The sequence below is a fragment of the Clarias gariepinus genome, chromosome 14 (assembly GCF_024256425.1).
Source record: "Clarias gariepinus isolate MV-2021 ecotype Netherlands chromosome 14, CGAR_prim_01v2, whole genome shotgun sequence".
NCBI classification, from domain to species: Eukaryota; Metazoa; Chordata; class Actinopteri; order Siluriformes; family Clariidae; genus Clarias; species Clarias gariepinus.
In genome coordinates, this window is record NC_071113.1 from 8,921,650 (window position 1) to 8,938,484 (window position 16,835).

General features: G+C 38.5%; 1 protein-coding gene across 1 annotated transcript in view; it reads right to left on the reverse strand.

The window, feature by feature from the left end:
• Nucleotides 1-16,835, reverse strand: part of pcdh15b (protocadherin-related 15b) — a 244,070-nt gene that overhangs the window by 166,519 nt on the left and 60,716 nt on the right. Inside the window, exons 5-8 of the mRNA XM_053511130.1 lie at nucleotides 5,335-5,495; nucleotides 3,286-3,441; nucleotides 1,218-1,337; nucleotides 928-1,038 (exon numbers count right to left, since the gene is read on the reverse strand). Coding sequence (XP_053367105.1) covers nucleotides 928-1,038; nucleotides 1,218-1,337; nucleotides 3,286-3,441; nucleotides 5,335-5,495 — 548 coding nt within the window. The remainder of the gene's footprint in view (nucleotides 1-927; nucleotides 1,039-1,217; nucleotides 1,338-3,285; nucleotides 3,442-5,334; nucleotides 5,496-16,835) is intronic.

Consider the following 16,835-nt stretch of genomic DNA (forward strand, 5'->3'; position numbering starts at 1 on the left):
CGCCGTCGTCCTCGCCTTGCTCATCAGGGACAGTCTTATCATTTTGATTCATATACACTCACATTTCATACAAACTTCCATAATTCTTTTGATTGTGTAAAGCTGCTTTGCAATAATGACAATTGTTAAAAGTGCTATACAAATAAAATTGAATTGAATTGAATTAAGCCAGCCCCAGCGACTCTGCCGTAGAGTAAGTCCCTTACATACGAATATTCGCATTATATACGAGATATGTAAGACAGAAGTGAGATCAACTGTCTGCCCTACAACCCAGGATGTCTAGAAGCAAGCGTAAAAGCAGCGGCAATGAAGCAGGTAAATATTGCTACTAAGCGCCAAGAAATAATGATGAAGACAAAAGTAAAAAATACTTAAGAGTGGTGAAAAGATGGCAGACATTCCTCGGATATGAATTTTCAACCATCGGCACAATTCTAAAGAAGACTGTACTGTAATTATACTGTGTATAGCCTATTGTGTTAGTATCCTGGTCCCTAGACGTTTCTCTATTTTATTGATCATTTGAACAAAAGACGTTTTTGCTTGAAGATCTGGTGGGTAATTGCTGTGCTTGGCTCATAAAAGTGTAAAGCTTATAAAATAATGTTGTAAAATATTTCGAAAATAATAATAATTAAGTAAAAGTCTGAAAATGTGTTTTTAGGGGGTTCTGCTCTCAAACTGTTCATCTTTTCACAAGACAAGGAGTCATTTCACAAATTCTGTAAAGAGATGCGGGAAAAAAAATAAAGATTTAGATTTAAAATCATTTGAAGTCAATTGGAGGTGCAATGTGAAACCTTACTGTACAATGTCAGGAATGACAATAGAATTAAACATTACAGTAATTATTACTGTCTTGACACATCATAGTCAGCTTCCTTTTTGTGTTACTTCATTTTTATTTTATTTTTTCAGACTCACATTGGCCTGGATGATGACCAGGTAGCGTGTGATCTCTTCGTAGTTCAGTCTCTCTCTCAGCACCACAGAGCCGGACAGGGTGAGAGGGATGTCAAAAGTTCTGTTTGCGGTCTGCAGAGATGAAACATCTGAGTCACACTGGCACCCAGACACTTACACAACGTGCTCACAATCTGCTTTATGACACACAATTGCAATTAAGCTTCGAGTTGATTTGGCAATATTCAGCAACGTTCAACTGCAGCGTGGGGACAATACTATTTTAAATAGCCTTTGTTATTTGGCCCTACCGGATCATTAGGATTGTACTGAATGGTGTACTCGATTTGTCCGTTTGGTCCGTCATCGATGTCAACAGCACCATTATTCCCAGTGAAGCCCGAGAAGATTGTGGTCCCAACAGGAGTCAGCTGAAAGAAAAAAAAACATGAAATGAAAACATCCTGTTTTTGAGAACACTCATATCTGACAGTCACAGGCTGTGATCTTGTCAAAAAAAATGTTTTTTTTTTTTTTTTGCCTATTCCTCGTCCTAGCATTTCATCATATCCTGCTCATTTCCTGGTACTTTCAGGAAGCAAAGCTCCCCTGCGGTGACAGCGTCTCACCTGCTGTTTAAAACTCTATTCTCCTTCCCAGACAGAAATCTGATGGACAAGGCTGAGAAGAAAGAAAGAAAGAAAGCATTTGCTCATGCTCGGTCTGTTGCCTGGCTGCTGAGACCTTCTTAGAAGTGAAGAGAGGAAGTAAAAACAGGAGGTAATCGCTCCGAGCCGTTCCAAGAAAGTAAAAAAAAAAAAAAGAAAAGAAAAAAAAACACCTGGGACAGTAGTTCGATCTTTTGTTGAAAAGGTTTTAACACTTCTAAAATGTACAAAAAGTAAAGCAAATCTGTCTCGATTGAACTTTCCCTTTAAATCCCAGTGATCATGAATTGGGATTATTCGTGTCACAGGTATTTTCATGTCAAATTATATGATAAAGGTTCTGTAGGGGGGAAAAAGTCAATACTAATTTCACTGATCAGATTTAAAGAGAAAAAAAGTACAGTAAACAGACACGTCTGATGGGAGCTAAGATTGCCTTTCTGGTGCAGTGCCTGGAAGTCATCTATCAGTATCAAAGCGAGGCACATACACAGACACTTGCATTATGCTGTGGAACGGCACTGGACCAGTCTCTAAATGATAAATTATTTTGTCTTGCCTTGGTGTCATACCATATTCCTGCCTTCCGAACTCCTCGACTACAATCTGGCTACTAGTCTAGACTACTTGGTGCTCTGAGTGAACTGTTCTACCAGCGTCCTAGTGTAATGTAGACATACAAGAATTTCAGGTGAGAAGCTTTTAAGTTTTTTTTTGTTGTGTTTTTTTTTCTCCATCTATACAAGTCATTCTGATGGAAAGTTCATTAAACACTCAGTTTTTTTTTGCCTGCGTGTTGCCAATATCCACCTTTCTTTATAGATTTAAACCCTACTCTTCAGCTGCATTGTTGACTGATCTACTGTGGTCTGCTGAACACCTCATCTCGCTGTCAGTCCGATGCTCCTGACTACAGGCCAAAATCGATAGCGGGGAATAGTGGCCGGCGGTTTTCTGGGCTACAACAGCTTGTGGCTAGGCAGTCTGCCACTCTCTGCAGATGTCTCCTAATGAGGGAAATCTGTGCTGACAGTTCCCCTAGGAGCCACTTTCAATTAGGCAATAGGCTCAGAGAGACCACGGAACCATCTCCAGCCACCCACCCAGCAACCGCCGGGGCTCATCCGACCGCAACCCCCGAACATCTCCAAGAGCGTGCAAACAGAGACAGGGGTATTAGTCATTGTTCTTGTGACGACGTTCTTCTCTACCATGACGGTTATGGTTATGAAGTGCTCCTGAACTGTTTTGGAGCTTTTTGTCTCAAGTGTTATGGATGCGATACCAAAGTGTATGTTCGTCTTTGATTCATCCAATTAAATGCATACTACAGTGTTTAGGTCCCATCCCTGGGGATAGCTCGTCTTCTCCTTAGTGGTTCGATTCGCCATGAACGTGGCATATCTCTACCATAACGCTATTCGCTTTTAAAAATCAGTCCAGGACTTTTACAAGCCATCAGTTTGCAGAAGACTTCAACATACCTAGCTTTCAAACCATTTCATGGAGACTTTAAAACATTTTTGTTTGTTTATCAGTAAAATATTTGAGACAGCACTGTGGATTTGATCATTGAGTAGATGCACAAAATAATCTTCCATCTCAAATAATCTCCCAGGCTACAAAGCTCTCACACTGCTTCCTAAATGACAAGGAGGAGGATTCTCAGAATTCTGAGGATGAACTTTCAGGATGCTCTGTAGGAACGCACCTCATTAATAGCCACATAGTATCGTGGCTGCTGGAAACGAGGAGCATTGTCGTTACGATCCCTCACGACAATCCGCACCTCGTGACGAATCACTGAACCAACCAGCTCGTTCATGCACTGGACCTGCACCACAATGGACTGAATGTAGGAAGGAGGCTGAAAGAAAAAAAGAAAATAGAGGGTGCAGTTAGTTTACACATAACCCATCAACTGCCTTAGAGGTTAATGAATTTAATTACATTCCTATAACATTCATTAATGTGTTTTTTCCCTTCCGAACCACCAGCATGTTTAACATAAAACCCTATAGAATTAATTGCTAAGTGAGTGGAATAAGGACCATTCTAAAGTGTGAGCAATAGTATTACTGCCGCCAATTATGACAGACAATCCAAGGTGTGTGTCGTAATTGGCCCCGGGACATTAGCAGAGGATATTTGGGACAGAGCCTTTTGTGTGCATTGGGCCCCCAATGGATCAGGTTTATATGTCACATCCCATGAGTGCTCAATTGGATTGGGATCTGGGGATTCTGGAGGCCAGATAAACGACCTTAAACTCTTTGACTGCTAAACTCCATACATGGCTGTATATGATGCATTGGGTGGGCTGGCCTTTAGTGCCCATAGGCATTTATACGCCTTGGGGGGCCCATGATCCTGTAACCAGTTTACTGGGATATAATCGATACTTAATGTTATTCAATTCACCCGGTGGCAGTGTTACTGTTATGGTCAGGGGTAGCTCAGTGGTTAAGACTAACCCTGGGGTTTAAAACCCACGACCACCAAGTTGCCACTGTTGGGCCCTTAAACCTCAACTGCTCAGATGTATAATACAATAAAAATGTAAGTTGCTCTGGAAGAGTGTCTGCCGAATGCCTAGATGTAAATGTTATGGGCGATCTGTGTATTTATGGACTGGCTGGCCAAACAAAACTCACACACTAAAATATTTCTTGTAATCACCTTGCAGCTTTAATCAGCTTTGATTACAGCACACAATGGGGTGGTAAATTCATGTGTAAAAATGATTCCTCATGCTCCCAAGTCCAATCTTTCACAATTTAGGTCCTGGAATATACCTGCATCATCAGTGAAGGAGAACTCCATAGATGTGATAACCTGGTCATTTAGTACATTCAGGTCATCAGCTAACTTCATTTCATTGCCCCATAACGTTGCTAAGTCTAGACCTGACCAACTGAAGCAACTCCAGATCATAACACTTCCTCCAAAGATCATAACACAACCTCCTTTGTAAAAGGTTCTTCACAAAGTACTGTACCAGTAATTTCACATCTCCATAGTTGTTTTCTTTGCTATATATAAATAGTTAAAAATACTGTGCTCGTGCCTGGTTGGTTGTAAGACTGGTTAGTTGTAAGGTTAGTTATATGTAAATCCTTAATATAAAGACTTTTATGAAGTACTAAATATAAAATATTTAATTTCCAATATGAACATATTCTTGAAAAAAACAATATGATTATTACATTTAAGACATGCAATAGTACTGTATGGTTATTTTTCATCAAGCCTTTTATTTTTAAATAAATATTAGTGCCTACTTCAAATCTTATAGCTAATTTGATATGATAACATTTGCAATATCAATTTAAGGATTTATTTTTTTTAGTATTTTTAGTAATGAGGTTGCCAAGTAACATCATTGTGCAGTATCATATTCAAATCCACAAAATAGATGGTCTTAAATAAGAAAAGCAGGATTATGTATGTGTACAGTATGACCTATCACTGTACTGTTTTTTGAGAGTGTTAAGGTCTTATACGCTGCCATACCCTCTCACACACCATGAAGGCGCTTATAATATCAACCTCTCTTTAACACACACTGTTAAACCAAAATGTCAGGTTGATAGTGTAAGAGTTATGAAAGAGGTAAGAGAGGCTTTTAATGTGTGTATGTGTGTGCATTAGGGCATGATGGCAAATAAAATACACTTGTTTAAGATAAATGATCATCTATAGAGTTTCCATATTACATTTTTGTACACCTGGGAAGAAATAAAACATTGTGTCTACTCACATCTCGATCCAGAACTCTTCCAGTGCTGTTAAGGTAAAGCTGTTGCTTGACCGGGTCCAGGATAACCCAGTAGTCATAGTTGTCTCTCAGGGATAAAGAAATGGTTCGGTTAGGGTCTTCTGCCCGGCCGTTGATTTGCATGTTCTCTACCAGTACAGTCCCTGAACCAATCAGAAACTGAGAATGAGCGTACTGGGTATTCTTGTAGCACAAGTTTTCATTTTCTGTGCTAAACTACAGCTTAATAATCATGTTTATTTCATCATTGTCTATACCGCTTTATCTTGTATTCAGGGTCATGGGGGGTGGGGGGGGGGAGTCTGGAGCCTATCCCAGGAGACTTAGGGCACAAGGAGAGGTACAACCTGGATGGAGGGGGGTTGGCAATCCATTGCAGGGCACACACACACACATGCACACACACACATTTACACATTATGGGTAATTTGGGAACATCAATTAACCTAATCTGTATGTTTTTGGACTATGCTTTGAGAGGAACCCATCAAGCATAAGGGAGAAACTACATGTGCATGAAAACTCCATGCACACAGACCCAAGCCAGGAATCGAACCCAGACCTTATACACAGGGTATATACAGTATATATCAGTTGAACCTGATAAAAATTGCGAGCATAATTCATGCTGAAAGCATGCTTGTATAGCAAAACAATCACGTATTAAAGTCAATTAACAAATCAAACAAATTTAAATTTAGCAATTTACCTTCGGAGAAAAAAACTGGTGTTATAAATGAGGGAAGAAGCAGAAGAAGGGGGGCTACTGTGTAGGACGACTTTCACACATACACAATACCGGAATCACTCCTACTGTATAAACAGAATGATATCCCGCAGTGCTACAGCCTTTTTAACTTTCCTTTTCTTTTTATGAGGCCATATTGCAGTACAATTACTAAAGAGCAGGCACTACACTTGGACACAAAATAAAATAACGTCAAATATAGTATGTTTAGTACGGATGTTAACTATACGAGTGACGCAGACGCACTGAGAGCCTGGGAGACGATTACCCACAATTCCACAGCACAAGGGAGAGAAGAACCATTGGCTCAATTGTGATCACTTGACGCTCGTCAGACAAAGCGAATATGTTCTACAGTACTCGTATATAAGTCCTTGCTACAAAAAAACTTTTAATCCCGTCTTGCAAAACGCTCGCAGTTGGAAGTTACTCACAATCCAAGGTTATTTTCAATGTATTTTAACATGCTAAGATATTGTTTTGCAGAGAATCTGAACACTAATAAATGTCACTGGTAATATATAATTAATCACCGGCAATCATAGATTCCTAATGATGATGCTAAGGCAAGGGGAAAAAAATCAATACGGCGTACAAAATTGATTACAAATTAAAAGACAGAAAAATCGTTAGTTGCATAAGTATTCACCCCTGGTTGGTGCAAAACCTTTATTTTTACGTAAATTCTGGTGCAATCAGTCGTCAACAGTAATGACACATAGTAATTAATGAAATGGAGTCAACATGTGTGTGCAATTAAAGTGTCACCTGACCTGTGTATAAATATACCTGTTCCTGAAAAGCAATGCAGTTTGAAATCCTAGCTAAACAAACAGCATCATGAAGAACAAGGAGTTATTAAAACCAAGTATGAGAAAAAAGTATTTCTACTTAAATATTAAACATGGAAAGAATATGAACAATGATTGAATGACTACGTTATTGTTTGTCACTGAGTATAACGTGTCATGATCTTAACTGCATTAATCAGACTCGGGTATGGGTCATGAGAAACCTATGGAAGAAAATATGGAAACATTCAAGGGGGGGATGAATACTTATGCAACCAGCCACTGTGTTTGAAGTTACAGTTTAATGCCTACATGGGTTTTTAATCTTTTAACCCAAATAAGCTCAGGTTGATGACACCTAGTTTCATTTCTAAGATTATGTGATATTAATATGATGACATCATTATTCTAAACCTGGACAAAAAAAGCACCTTACACTTCAAATCTTGGTCAATTATCAACATAATGGATAATTAAAGCTTTAAAATCTGACATCATTTTCAAATGCTTCAGGTGAACTTGCAAAGATCTTAAATAAAAAACTGAAAATAAATAATAAACCAAATAATAGAATCTAATGTATTTTGTCTTTTGCGGTATCAAAAGATTTTTCACCAAGCCTGTCACCTTCACGCTGTTATTACACGCTTTTTAGCACATTGCTCTCTCCTGAGAAATCTCATTTGAAATCTCGTCTTTTTCTTTTTTTTTTTATAAAAAAAATACAGCACCTTTTAAAAAATAATGCTTCTCTGTCTAACATAACCAAAACCTTTAAGTTGGTATCCCCTAGTGACTCACTAAAGCACAAAAATCTTTATAAATACTAAACTTAGAGGTAAAGGATTTCAGATACTGTATTAATCAGGCTATTTTTATTTAAGGTGGCCTAACAGTTAGCACTCTTCCAAGGTTGGGGGTTCGAGTCTCGATTTTGGTCTATGTATGTGAAATTTGCATGTTGTCATAAAGTCATATGTCACTGCAGCCAATCACTGGTCAGTGAGAATCTCTTGAATAATGGCTAGACCTGCTCAAATTGACAAGGAAGTTATGGCAACTCAAACAATCACCTTTTACACCCTTAATAAGTAGAAATGCATAAGTCTCAAAACGCAAAACATGCCAGATGGTCTCCGGTGTGAATGTACAAACCAATTTTTTTTTTTTTCTCTTTTCCTTCTTTTTTTTTTTTTTTTTTGCCGTGTGCTAAAACAGATTTTATTTTTTTGCAGTTGTGACCTCATATAAAAAGTCACCCTCCCCTGGCTTGTTGTTCAACTCTGCTGTTCTCTGAAGGTCGTAGCTTTTTTACACAGACACTAAGATAGAGGATTTGTAGAAGGCGTGAAACAGATTGACCATTTACAGATGCATCTCAGAACACCCCCACTTGCATAAGAAACAGTAAAATATGGGACCTTTAAGGCAAAAGACTACATCAAGCAAGAACAAGACTAACCAGTTCATCATACAATTATACTTATTATATGAGAATCATGAATTTGTACATTCTACCAAATACTATTTATGTATGACAGACAGGAAGAAAAAACATTTGACATATTTGACCTTGATGTGACCTTGACCTGGTTTGGATCTGCTCCAAATCCCAATCAGTTCATCTGCTGGTTACAGGGATGGCTCCATAATTAGAATCTTAGATAGACGGCCAGATGGACAACATGAAAACATAATTCCCTCACCACTGAGTAGCAGGGGCATTAAAACGCTGTAAATAACTAATTAAAGTCAGTTTAATTGAAATGTTATGGGCGGAGCTAATGTCACAGTTAGAATTCCATGCAAAATCGACTCTACGTTACAGTTATCAGACTTTAACTTGATTAAAAGCTGACACTATAATGTAGGGTTGATTTTGCAGCAGAACCCCGAACTGGCTTGTTATAATTCGATCAAACAGCACTGCACACGCAACATGACCTCAGAAGTTGTGAGCCCTTGTGACATTTCAAACATCTGGACTTTGCTGCTGAACCAGTGCCCAGCCCTGTGCGAGGTCCCCTGACAGCTGCCTTGTGGCAGATCACGTCTTTGCAAGCTGGCACTACACATTTGACAGAAGGACAAAGCTTAGCTAAGCCTGCAGAGTCATTTCGAACCACAAGTCTTCGTATCGCTACTATTTGATTTATCCCAAACTCGCCCGTTTCCTTATTCTCTGCATTTCTAGAAGCCCTGCTCTGGGGTGTAACTCTTCCCGGTAAAAGTGTCTCAAGTCCAGCGTATTACGGATTCTCTAGTAAGCCTCTTTGCACTAGGCTTGCTTACAGGAAGAAGGGTGTCAGTAAAAAAAAAAAAAAAAAGTTACTGTCAGTGTGTAGAGTCTTTGTTGAAATAGTGGCATTTTCCATTTTTAGAAACTGTGTCTCTCGACATTTAACCAAAGACATTTTTTACCAGGATAAATGTGGATGATCACAACAAAACAACAATAATAATAATAATAACAATAAAAAAAACTCTCAGTATGACCCTGGGATGTTACATCTGAGGTATAATTATTAACAATGATATACAGTATGGATTTTTTAAAGGAACATATTGTTTTTTTCATGTCTGTCTTTAATTAAAATTGAGGTGCATATAAGAATTTATATGCATATAATAACATAAGTGAGTTCCTTCTATTTTTTTCTGTGTTAAAAACACAAATTCCAGTAAGCAACATTAACATGGTCATTAGTCCACCATTGCACAGAATATCATAAACAAAGGTGATGCCAAATCAAGAAAAATGGCATAACGATAATGACATCAAAGCCCAAATGTTTGTTTCCCCTGTCCACACAACACCACTTAAAACAGAGTTTTGGAAAATCTTCACTTTGAAAGGAGTTTTTCAAAAGCTCCTTTTTTAATAACCATTTGCATTTGCATGTAGACAAAAGGCCAAAACCTCAGATGAAAATACCTAGCTACATGTGGACCTAAGTTGCAGCCAGGTGCTGCTAGGTTAATTGATCATCAGCAGGTTTGCTGGTCTGGAGCATTCAGGTTTGTGTTAACACAATAGCAAGAGGGATAGACATTAGCAATGGTCTTAGAGAAGCAATTGTTGCTACACATCAATTTGGAAAAGGTTATAAAACCATTTGCAAATAATTTGTTCAACATTCTACAGTGAGAAAAATTACTCACAAGTGTTCAAGCCAGTTGCCAGTATTCCCAGAAGTGGACATCCCAGCACATTCAGCCCAAGCTTAGGCTGGGCAATGCTCAGAGAAATACTAAAAACCCAAGCGCTACAGTAGATCTCAGACCCTGAGTTGTTTGGCCTTAATGCCCAGAACCAGGTTTGGTAAAAACCAAACAAAATTTCAGCAGAAAAACCTCATACCCACTGTCAAGCACATTTGGGGTTGTTTTTGTAGCCGCATGACCTGGGAACTTTGCAGTTATTGAGTTGACCATGAACTCTTCTGTAAACCGGAGTATTCTAAAGCAAACATGGGGCCATCTGTCTGACAGCTCAGGCTTGGACCAAACTGGGTCATGCAACAGGACAATGATCCGAATCACCAGTGAATCTTCATTTAGAATGGCTGAAAAATAGAAGAATTAAGGCCTTTTCAAAGTCCAGACCTCAACCAAATTGAAATGCTGCGGTAGGACCTTAAGAGAGCTGTGCATAATGCCTTAATGAACTGAAGCAATGTTGTAAAGAAGAATGGGTCAAAATTCCTCCACAATTATAAAATCATATGGCAAACAATTATTTTAAGTTATTGTTGCTAAAGGCACATATAAAATCTATTAAATCATGGATTCTTAGTATTGCCTGCATGTTTTTTTTTAAATTAAATAAATAATGCCATGTGGCCAAATTCATCATCAGTCCTTCCTTGCAAAAAATGCACTTTTACCGGAAGTAGCCATATGGCTAACCAGAACTATCCATACAGCTGTTTCTGGGGAAGGAAATAAGTTAATCAAATTAAATCCATACTGTTGATTCTTTCCTGTTTGGTTTGTTTCCTTAACTACTGAATGTGCCACTGTGCGATAGACCTGACTCACAGAAAGAAAGAAATACCCCCAATTCCATCTGGTCTTTCTCTCTAGAAGTTCAAACAAGGCTGTGTGATGATTCAGAGCTGGATTTAGCCTGCCATCTCGTCGATGAGAGGCTTTAGACCACTCGTGGCAGCACCTGGATCAATGCAGAAGAACTGTTAGGTGCCTCTGACAAATAATTAATCATTGTTAAGGAAGAGGAAGATAACAGCGGGACAAAATGAAATGTCCTGTAAAGGGCTTTGATCAGAAAGTTTTGCTCAGATGAGATTTGCATTCTGAGCAGCAGTGACAGCAGCATGCTGTTACATTTTATGGCATGGCATTTCAAATTAGCTGCTACAAAACACACTTCCAACAGGGTGTATTTTCAGCAAAAGTAAAAAAAAAAAATAACAACAACACACAAATAGATCTATCGAACAAAGTTTTGCAGTGTTTGTCAGGTCCATCTTTATTAACTATTTATAAGCAGTTATATCATTATTGTCCTCAACATCACTGTCATCGCATCGCGAACATCTACGTCTACAACATAGATGCTTCCGCAACAAACTTGGCCAACCATCTTCATGACGCTCACTTTGTACACTGGGAACATTGTCATGCTGGAACAACTCTAGACTGCTTTTGTTTAGGCAAAGCAGAATTTGAAAAAAAAAAAAACTATGACATGTTACAGTGTAAAACTGTGTATTCCTTTCAGTTTTGTGGAAACAGTTTGTGTCATCGTCTGTGTGCTAGTCTCCTTGATTTGACATCAGCTTTGATTGTGAGGATATTTCATGCAATAGTGGACATACGTACAGGAATTAGTGACTGTGTTAACGTTGCTTACTGGACTTTTTACATTCGTGTACATTACTCACACATTACATTAACGAACAGAGGTACCTGAATGTACTATGAAGCTTACTGCTGCTACATACAAAACTCGACACAGACCACACGGACAGCGATAGCCGTTTTGGATGAGACCTGTCAGACTTCTACAAAGAGCAATTCGGCTTCTGATTGGCCCCCTGTTGATTAGGGATGCTCCTAATAGCACTTTTGCCTTTTCATGTAGACAAAGATATTTTTTAAGCGTAGATCTTGTGGACAGAATTATTCTTAAAAACAAAGTAGAAAAATCTCAGTTTTTAAAAATACCCGGCTACGTGTAGACATGGCCTAAAACACTAACAGTTTTGTTTCGCTAGTAAACTCCTTTTTCACAGGAAGTAAAACAGCGCCCCCTTCCGCCACACATATGTTAAGTGGTGAATATGTGGTAATACGTGGTATTGCACTTTAACCGTCATGGCCAAAGAGAAACCAGGCGAAGTTAGCTCCCCTTTAAAAAAAAAAAAAAAAAAATGGAAAGATTAAGCAATCAGATAAGCCTATCTTAATAGTGTCATTAAACTGTGATTTGTCAAAACCATGCAAAGGGAAGACAACAAATGAAGGGTTAATCAATGATGAGATACTGCTGTCATACCGCTAACAAACTGTGAAGCCAGACCCCATTCCACATCACTCTCAGCAAATGTTAGAAAGTGCAAGGTAGAGATCTGGAATTTTTTTGTTTTTGGTTAAAAAAACATTTAAACTAAACTCCCACTAGAGCAGCAACTAATTATTATAACCCAAGCTTTATACGGTCAGGAAAAAAGAGCTATTGAGTCTTTTATTGAGGAACAGGATGTACACCGAGTGACTGACTATTACTGTTAAACGTCAGCTGTTGTTCTAATGGCCGTGACTCTTACATCGCTCATTGTGCCATGCTCGCCTGGATTAGCTAAATATGTAAATTTACTGAAGTGGTTATCCTAACTGTTTAAACACCAGAAAATTAGAAGTGTGGAAAGAATTCAAAGTCAAGTTCATATTAAGATTCTTAATTTGTCACATCTACCTTACAGCACAGTGAAATGATTTTATTTCGTGTATCCCAGCCAGGATACAGCGCGTCTGAAGCAGATAGGGTTTGAGGCCCGTTCTCAAGGGATCGACAGTTGCAACTTGGCGGTGATTGGGATTGACCTTGAATCCCAGACCTTCCGATCAGTAACCCAGAGCCTTAATCATCTGAGCACCGCTGCCCCATCACTCAAACAATTAGAGCCTTACTCAGGGGTTATATGTTATGTTTTTAATACATGCAGCCTATTAAATATTTTTTGATACAAATGTAAATTAAATGCTTCCTGATTGGGTTTGTAATGAATGCATCTTTTATACGTTATTGAATCTTTTCTGCCTATTAAGCGTCTGGTTATACATTTGGGAGCTCCGTAAGAGTGTGTGTGTCGGTAAACACAAGCATCGGCTAGAGTGTGTGCATGCATGCAAGTGATGAAATAAAAAAAAGGACAAAGAGGTCGTCTCAGTTGGCATCCTCGAAAATGTTCCCCAGGCCACGCCGTTGGAAATAACCATCCTCTAGGTGATTATTTTCTTTTAACAGTATGCCCTTCTACTACATAACTAATCACAATACTGAAAGACTGTACAAAACTGTACAAAATGGTTCCAATTCAGCATCAAATACAATTAACATGAAGGACATGAGGAGGACTATTGTTTTTGCATAATTCTAGTGTAGAATTCTATTGTATAATTTAATTAACATATAACTTTGTACTAATTATAAATATTACTCTTTAAAGTGTTTGAATGCGGCAGCATGGTGGCATAGTGGTTAGCGTTGTGACCTCGCATCTCCAGGGTCATGGTTCGATTCCCACCTTGGGTCTGTGTGCATGGAGTTTGTATGTTCTCTCCTTGCTTGGTGGGTTTCCTCCCACAGTCAACAGACATGCAGATTAGGTTAACTGGCATTCCCTAGTTGTGTGTGTGCCCTATAATGGCATGGCATCCTGTCCAGGGTGTACCTTGTGCCCTTAGTCTCCTAGGATAAACTCCAGACTATCACGAACCAGTACAGGATAAAAGGTGAATGAATAAAAATTTTCTGTTCTTTTTTTAAGTTTTTTTTAAAACAAGATTTTGCTGCGAGGACATTTAGGAAGTTTCTGTAACATGGCCCCTGGAGGCCAAAACAAGCGAAACACACTTATGTTTCTTATGCGTAAATGATAAAATGGCAACTCCGTCTGTAATTCTCCTGAGAGGTTCTGACCAGAAATATGCTGTCAACTGTTAAGTGTTATTAATGACTTCTGCCCACAGAAATGATTTAGAGTGGTTTGAAAGACACGCAAAAACGCGAGAATATCTGTCAGGATCCAGTGCTGGTTATGATGTGGGTTGATCTATTATGAGCAGGAGGATAAATCAAAATGAAAGTCTATGCACATGGTTGTTTTTTGGTTGTTGTTGTTGTTGCAATGCGTTTCCATAGACTGCAATATTCAGATAATCCTTTTAATAAAGAACTATTTGTTTTGAACAGTCTCAGGTGTACTAGAGGTTTTGATAAATTACATCATCTACATAAAATAAACTCAGGTCATTTGGAATCGCATTAAAGCAAATGGTCAGCAAACAGTCATTCATTTTAATACAATTGATTCCTGGGGTCTTAGCATGCATCCCCTGGACAGAGCTCTGTTTTTAAGGATATCTTATTAACAACTGGGCCTCTGTTTTTCATTTTAAATTAAGGAACATACCAGATGATTGATGCTGCTCTCATCTGAATGCTTATTGTACATCATCTAAATGGTCGTGTTCAGTCTGCTGTATAAGGGCTCACTCTACCTCAGTAACCAAAATCCAATTCTAATCATCTCAAGCAAAAGGAAATGGGGCATTTTCCCACAATAATAGTCTTACCTGTTTTTGCAAAAAAAAAAAAAAAAAAACATGTATGTTGGGTATTTAAAATTTTTTCTTTAAATACAGGCAAAAAATGCATTTTTACGTACCGTGTATATTACTACCTACCTGTTTTTTCTCATTACTTTCTCAAGTCATTCTCATTCCTTTTGAGTCTAGCTGCAATTTAACAAAATGTAGGGTTGATTTCACATCCCACACGACCCGAATTTCCCCCGAACCTTCCGACAGCAAACCCTTATTTCTCCACACACAGGACAGAACTCCACTGAAAAGCCTTGCTACCTCTGCGCCCACACCAATCATGGTCAACTTTATTAAACACATCATCACACAGGAAAAACACTTCAAAACTGACCAAAACTAAACCAAATAACTGTCTGTTTTTGGCTCAGAAGCACTTAACACTACCATAACAGTCAGATTTTTTTTCCACTTTTTCATAGCCGTTCTCTTTTCCAGCTTATAATGACTATGTCAGAAATCCTGAAAATAATAGGAATAATAGTTTTTAAAATAACTCACTCACTTATTCTCACTCATCGTCTATACCGCTGCATCTATACATTGTCGTGGGGAGACTTACGGCACGAGGCGTGGTGCACCCTGAACCATTCACATACACTACTATGGGCAGTTAGGAACCGCCAAATAGCCTAATCTGCATGTCTTTGGAATACCCGGAGGAAACCCATCAAGCACGGGGGGAACATGCACACAGACCTCAAGGTGGCAATTGAACCCGGAACCTGGAGATGCATTTGACAGTGCTAACCACTAAGCCACCATGCCATCAAAAATAACCTTTAAGGCAATTACAGGATCTGATGTTTCTCTTTCATTTTATTATATTATATAAGGTGCTAAACACTAAATAGAACATTCACGAGTCAAGATATTTAAATTAAGGGCAGAATTTATTAATTTATTATTAATTTACACTTTCCTACATCAAGTAGGAAAGAGATTGTTAAAGTTACTGGAATTGGGCTAAAAACTGTCTGACTAATCCAGGAAGGAGAGTGCTGAACTATAAAATGCAGTCGAGGATTTAAAGATCCTTTAAACGTTTGGTGAAACTGCATTTAAAAATATTTAAAACATCATCAGTACAAATCACATCTAGGTTTAATAAGGAAAATAAGATCATTTTTATAAACATACACTATGAGAAGAACTAAACAGCTGTTGTTAGTGTGACAGGTCAGAAACCAAAAGCGTTCAGTTTGTTAGGGAACGTAAAGATTGGAATTCGAAGCAGTGGCAAAAGGTCATGTGGTATGATGAATTCTGATCGATCCTATTCCAGAGAGATGAGCCTGTCAGGGTAATTAGGGAAGCGCATGAAGCAATGCATACACATCATGCATAGTGGTCACGGTACAAGCCTCTGGAGGCAGTTTTATGATCTGAGGTTGAGGTTTCAGTTGGTCAGGTCTAGACTCAGCAACGTTAGGTGGCAATAAAAGGAACTCAGCTGACGACCTGAATGTACTGAATGACAAAGTTATCACATCAGTGGAGTTTTTCTTCCCTGATGGCATGGCCACATTCCAGGAGAGAGTCGTTCTGGGAGCATAAGCAATCAATTTCACACGGACCTGGCCACCATATTGTGCTCTGTAATCAAAGGTAAAGACGATTAGATCTTATACACTTTTCCTTTCATTTTCACAACTGGGTTTTTTTTTAATAGCTTATTAATACCATGATACAGTAAAAATAAGATACGCTGTTGAATAAACTCTATCTAAGATGCCAATCACGTTTGGATGCACTGAAATAGCATCTTTTGTCTTTAGAGTGTTGGCGCATTTCACAAATTGACTTTTGGCCTGTAGTTGTTTTTAGTTAGTGCTGTAGCTCAAAGCGAGTGATCTGAAGAAGATCTGAAAGCTGGATTAGTAAACAGCATTTAATGAGATCTGGGAAATGGCACAGGCCGTAAGACAGAGGAGTAAATAAGAAGATAGAACAGTAAGAAAAAAGGCAATACAACTGATTTGTTCGACACACCCCGTGCCCGCCAACAGTTAAAACATGACTTCACTGATCTTTAGGAATTCTTAACATCCTTCAAGGCACGCTCCAATCAACTCAAGGCCTACACTTACATT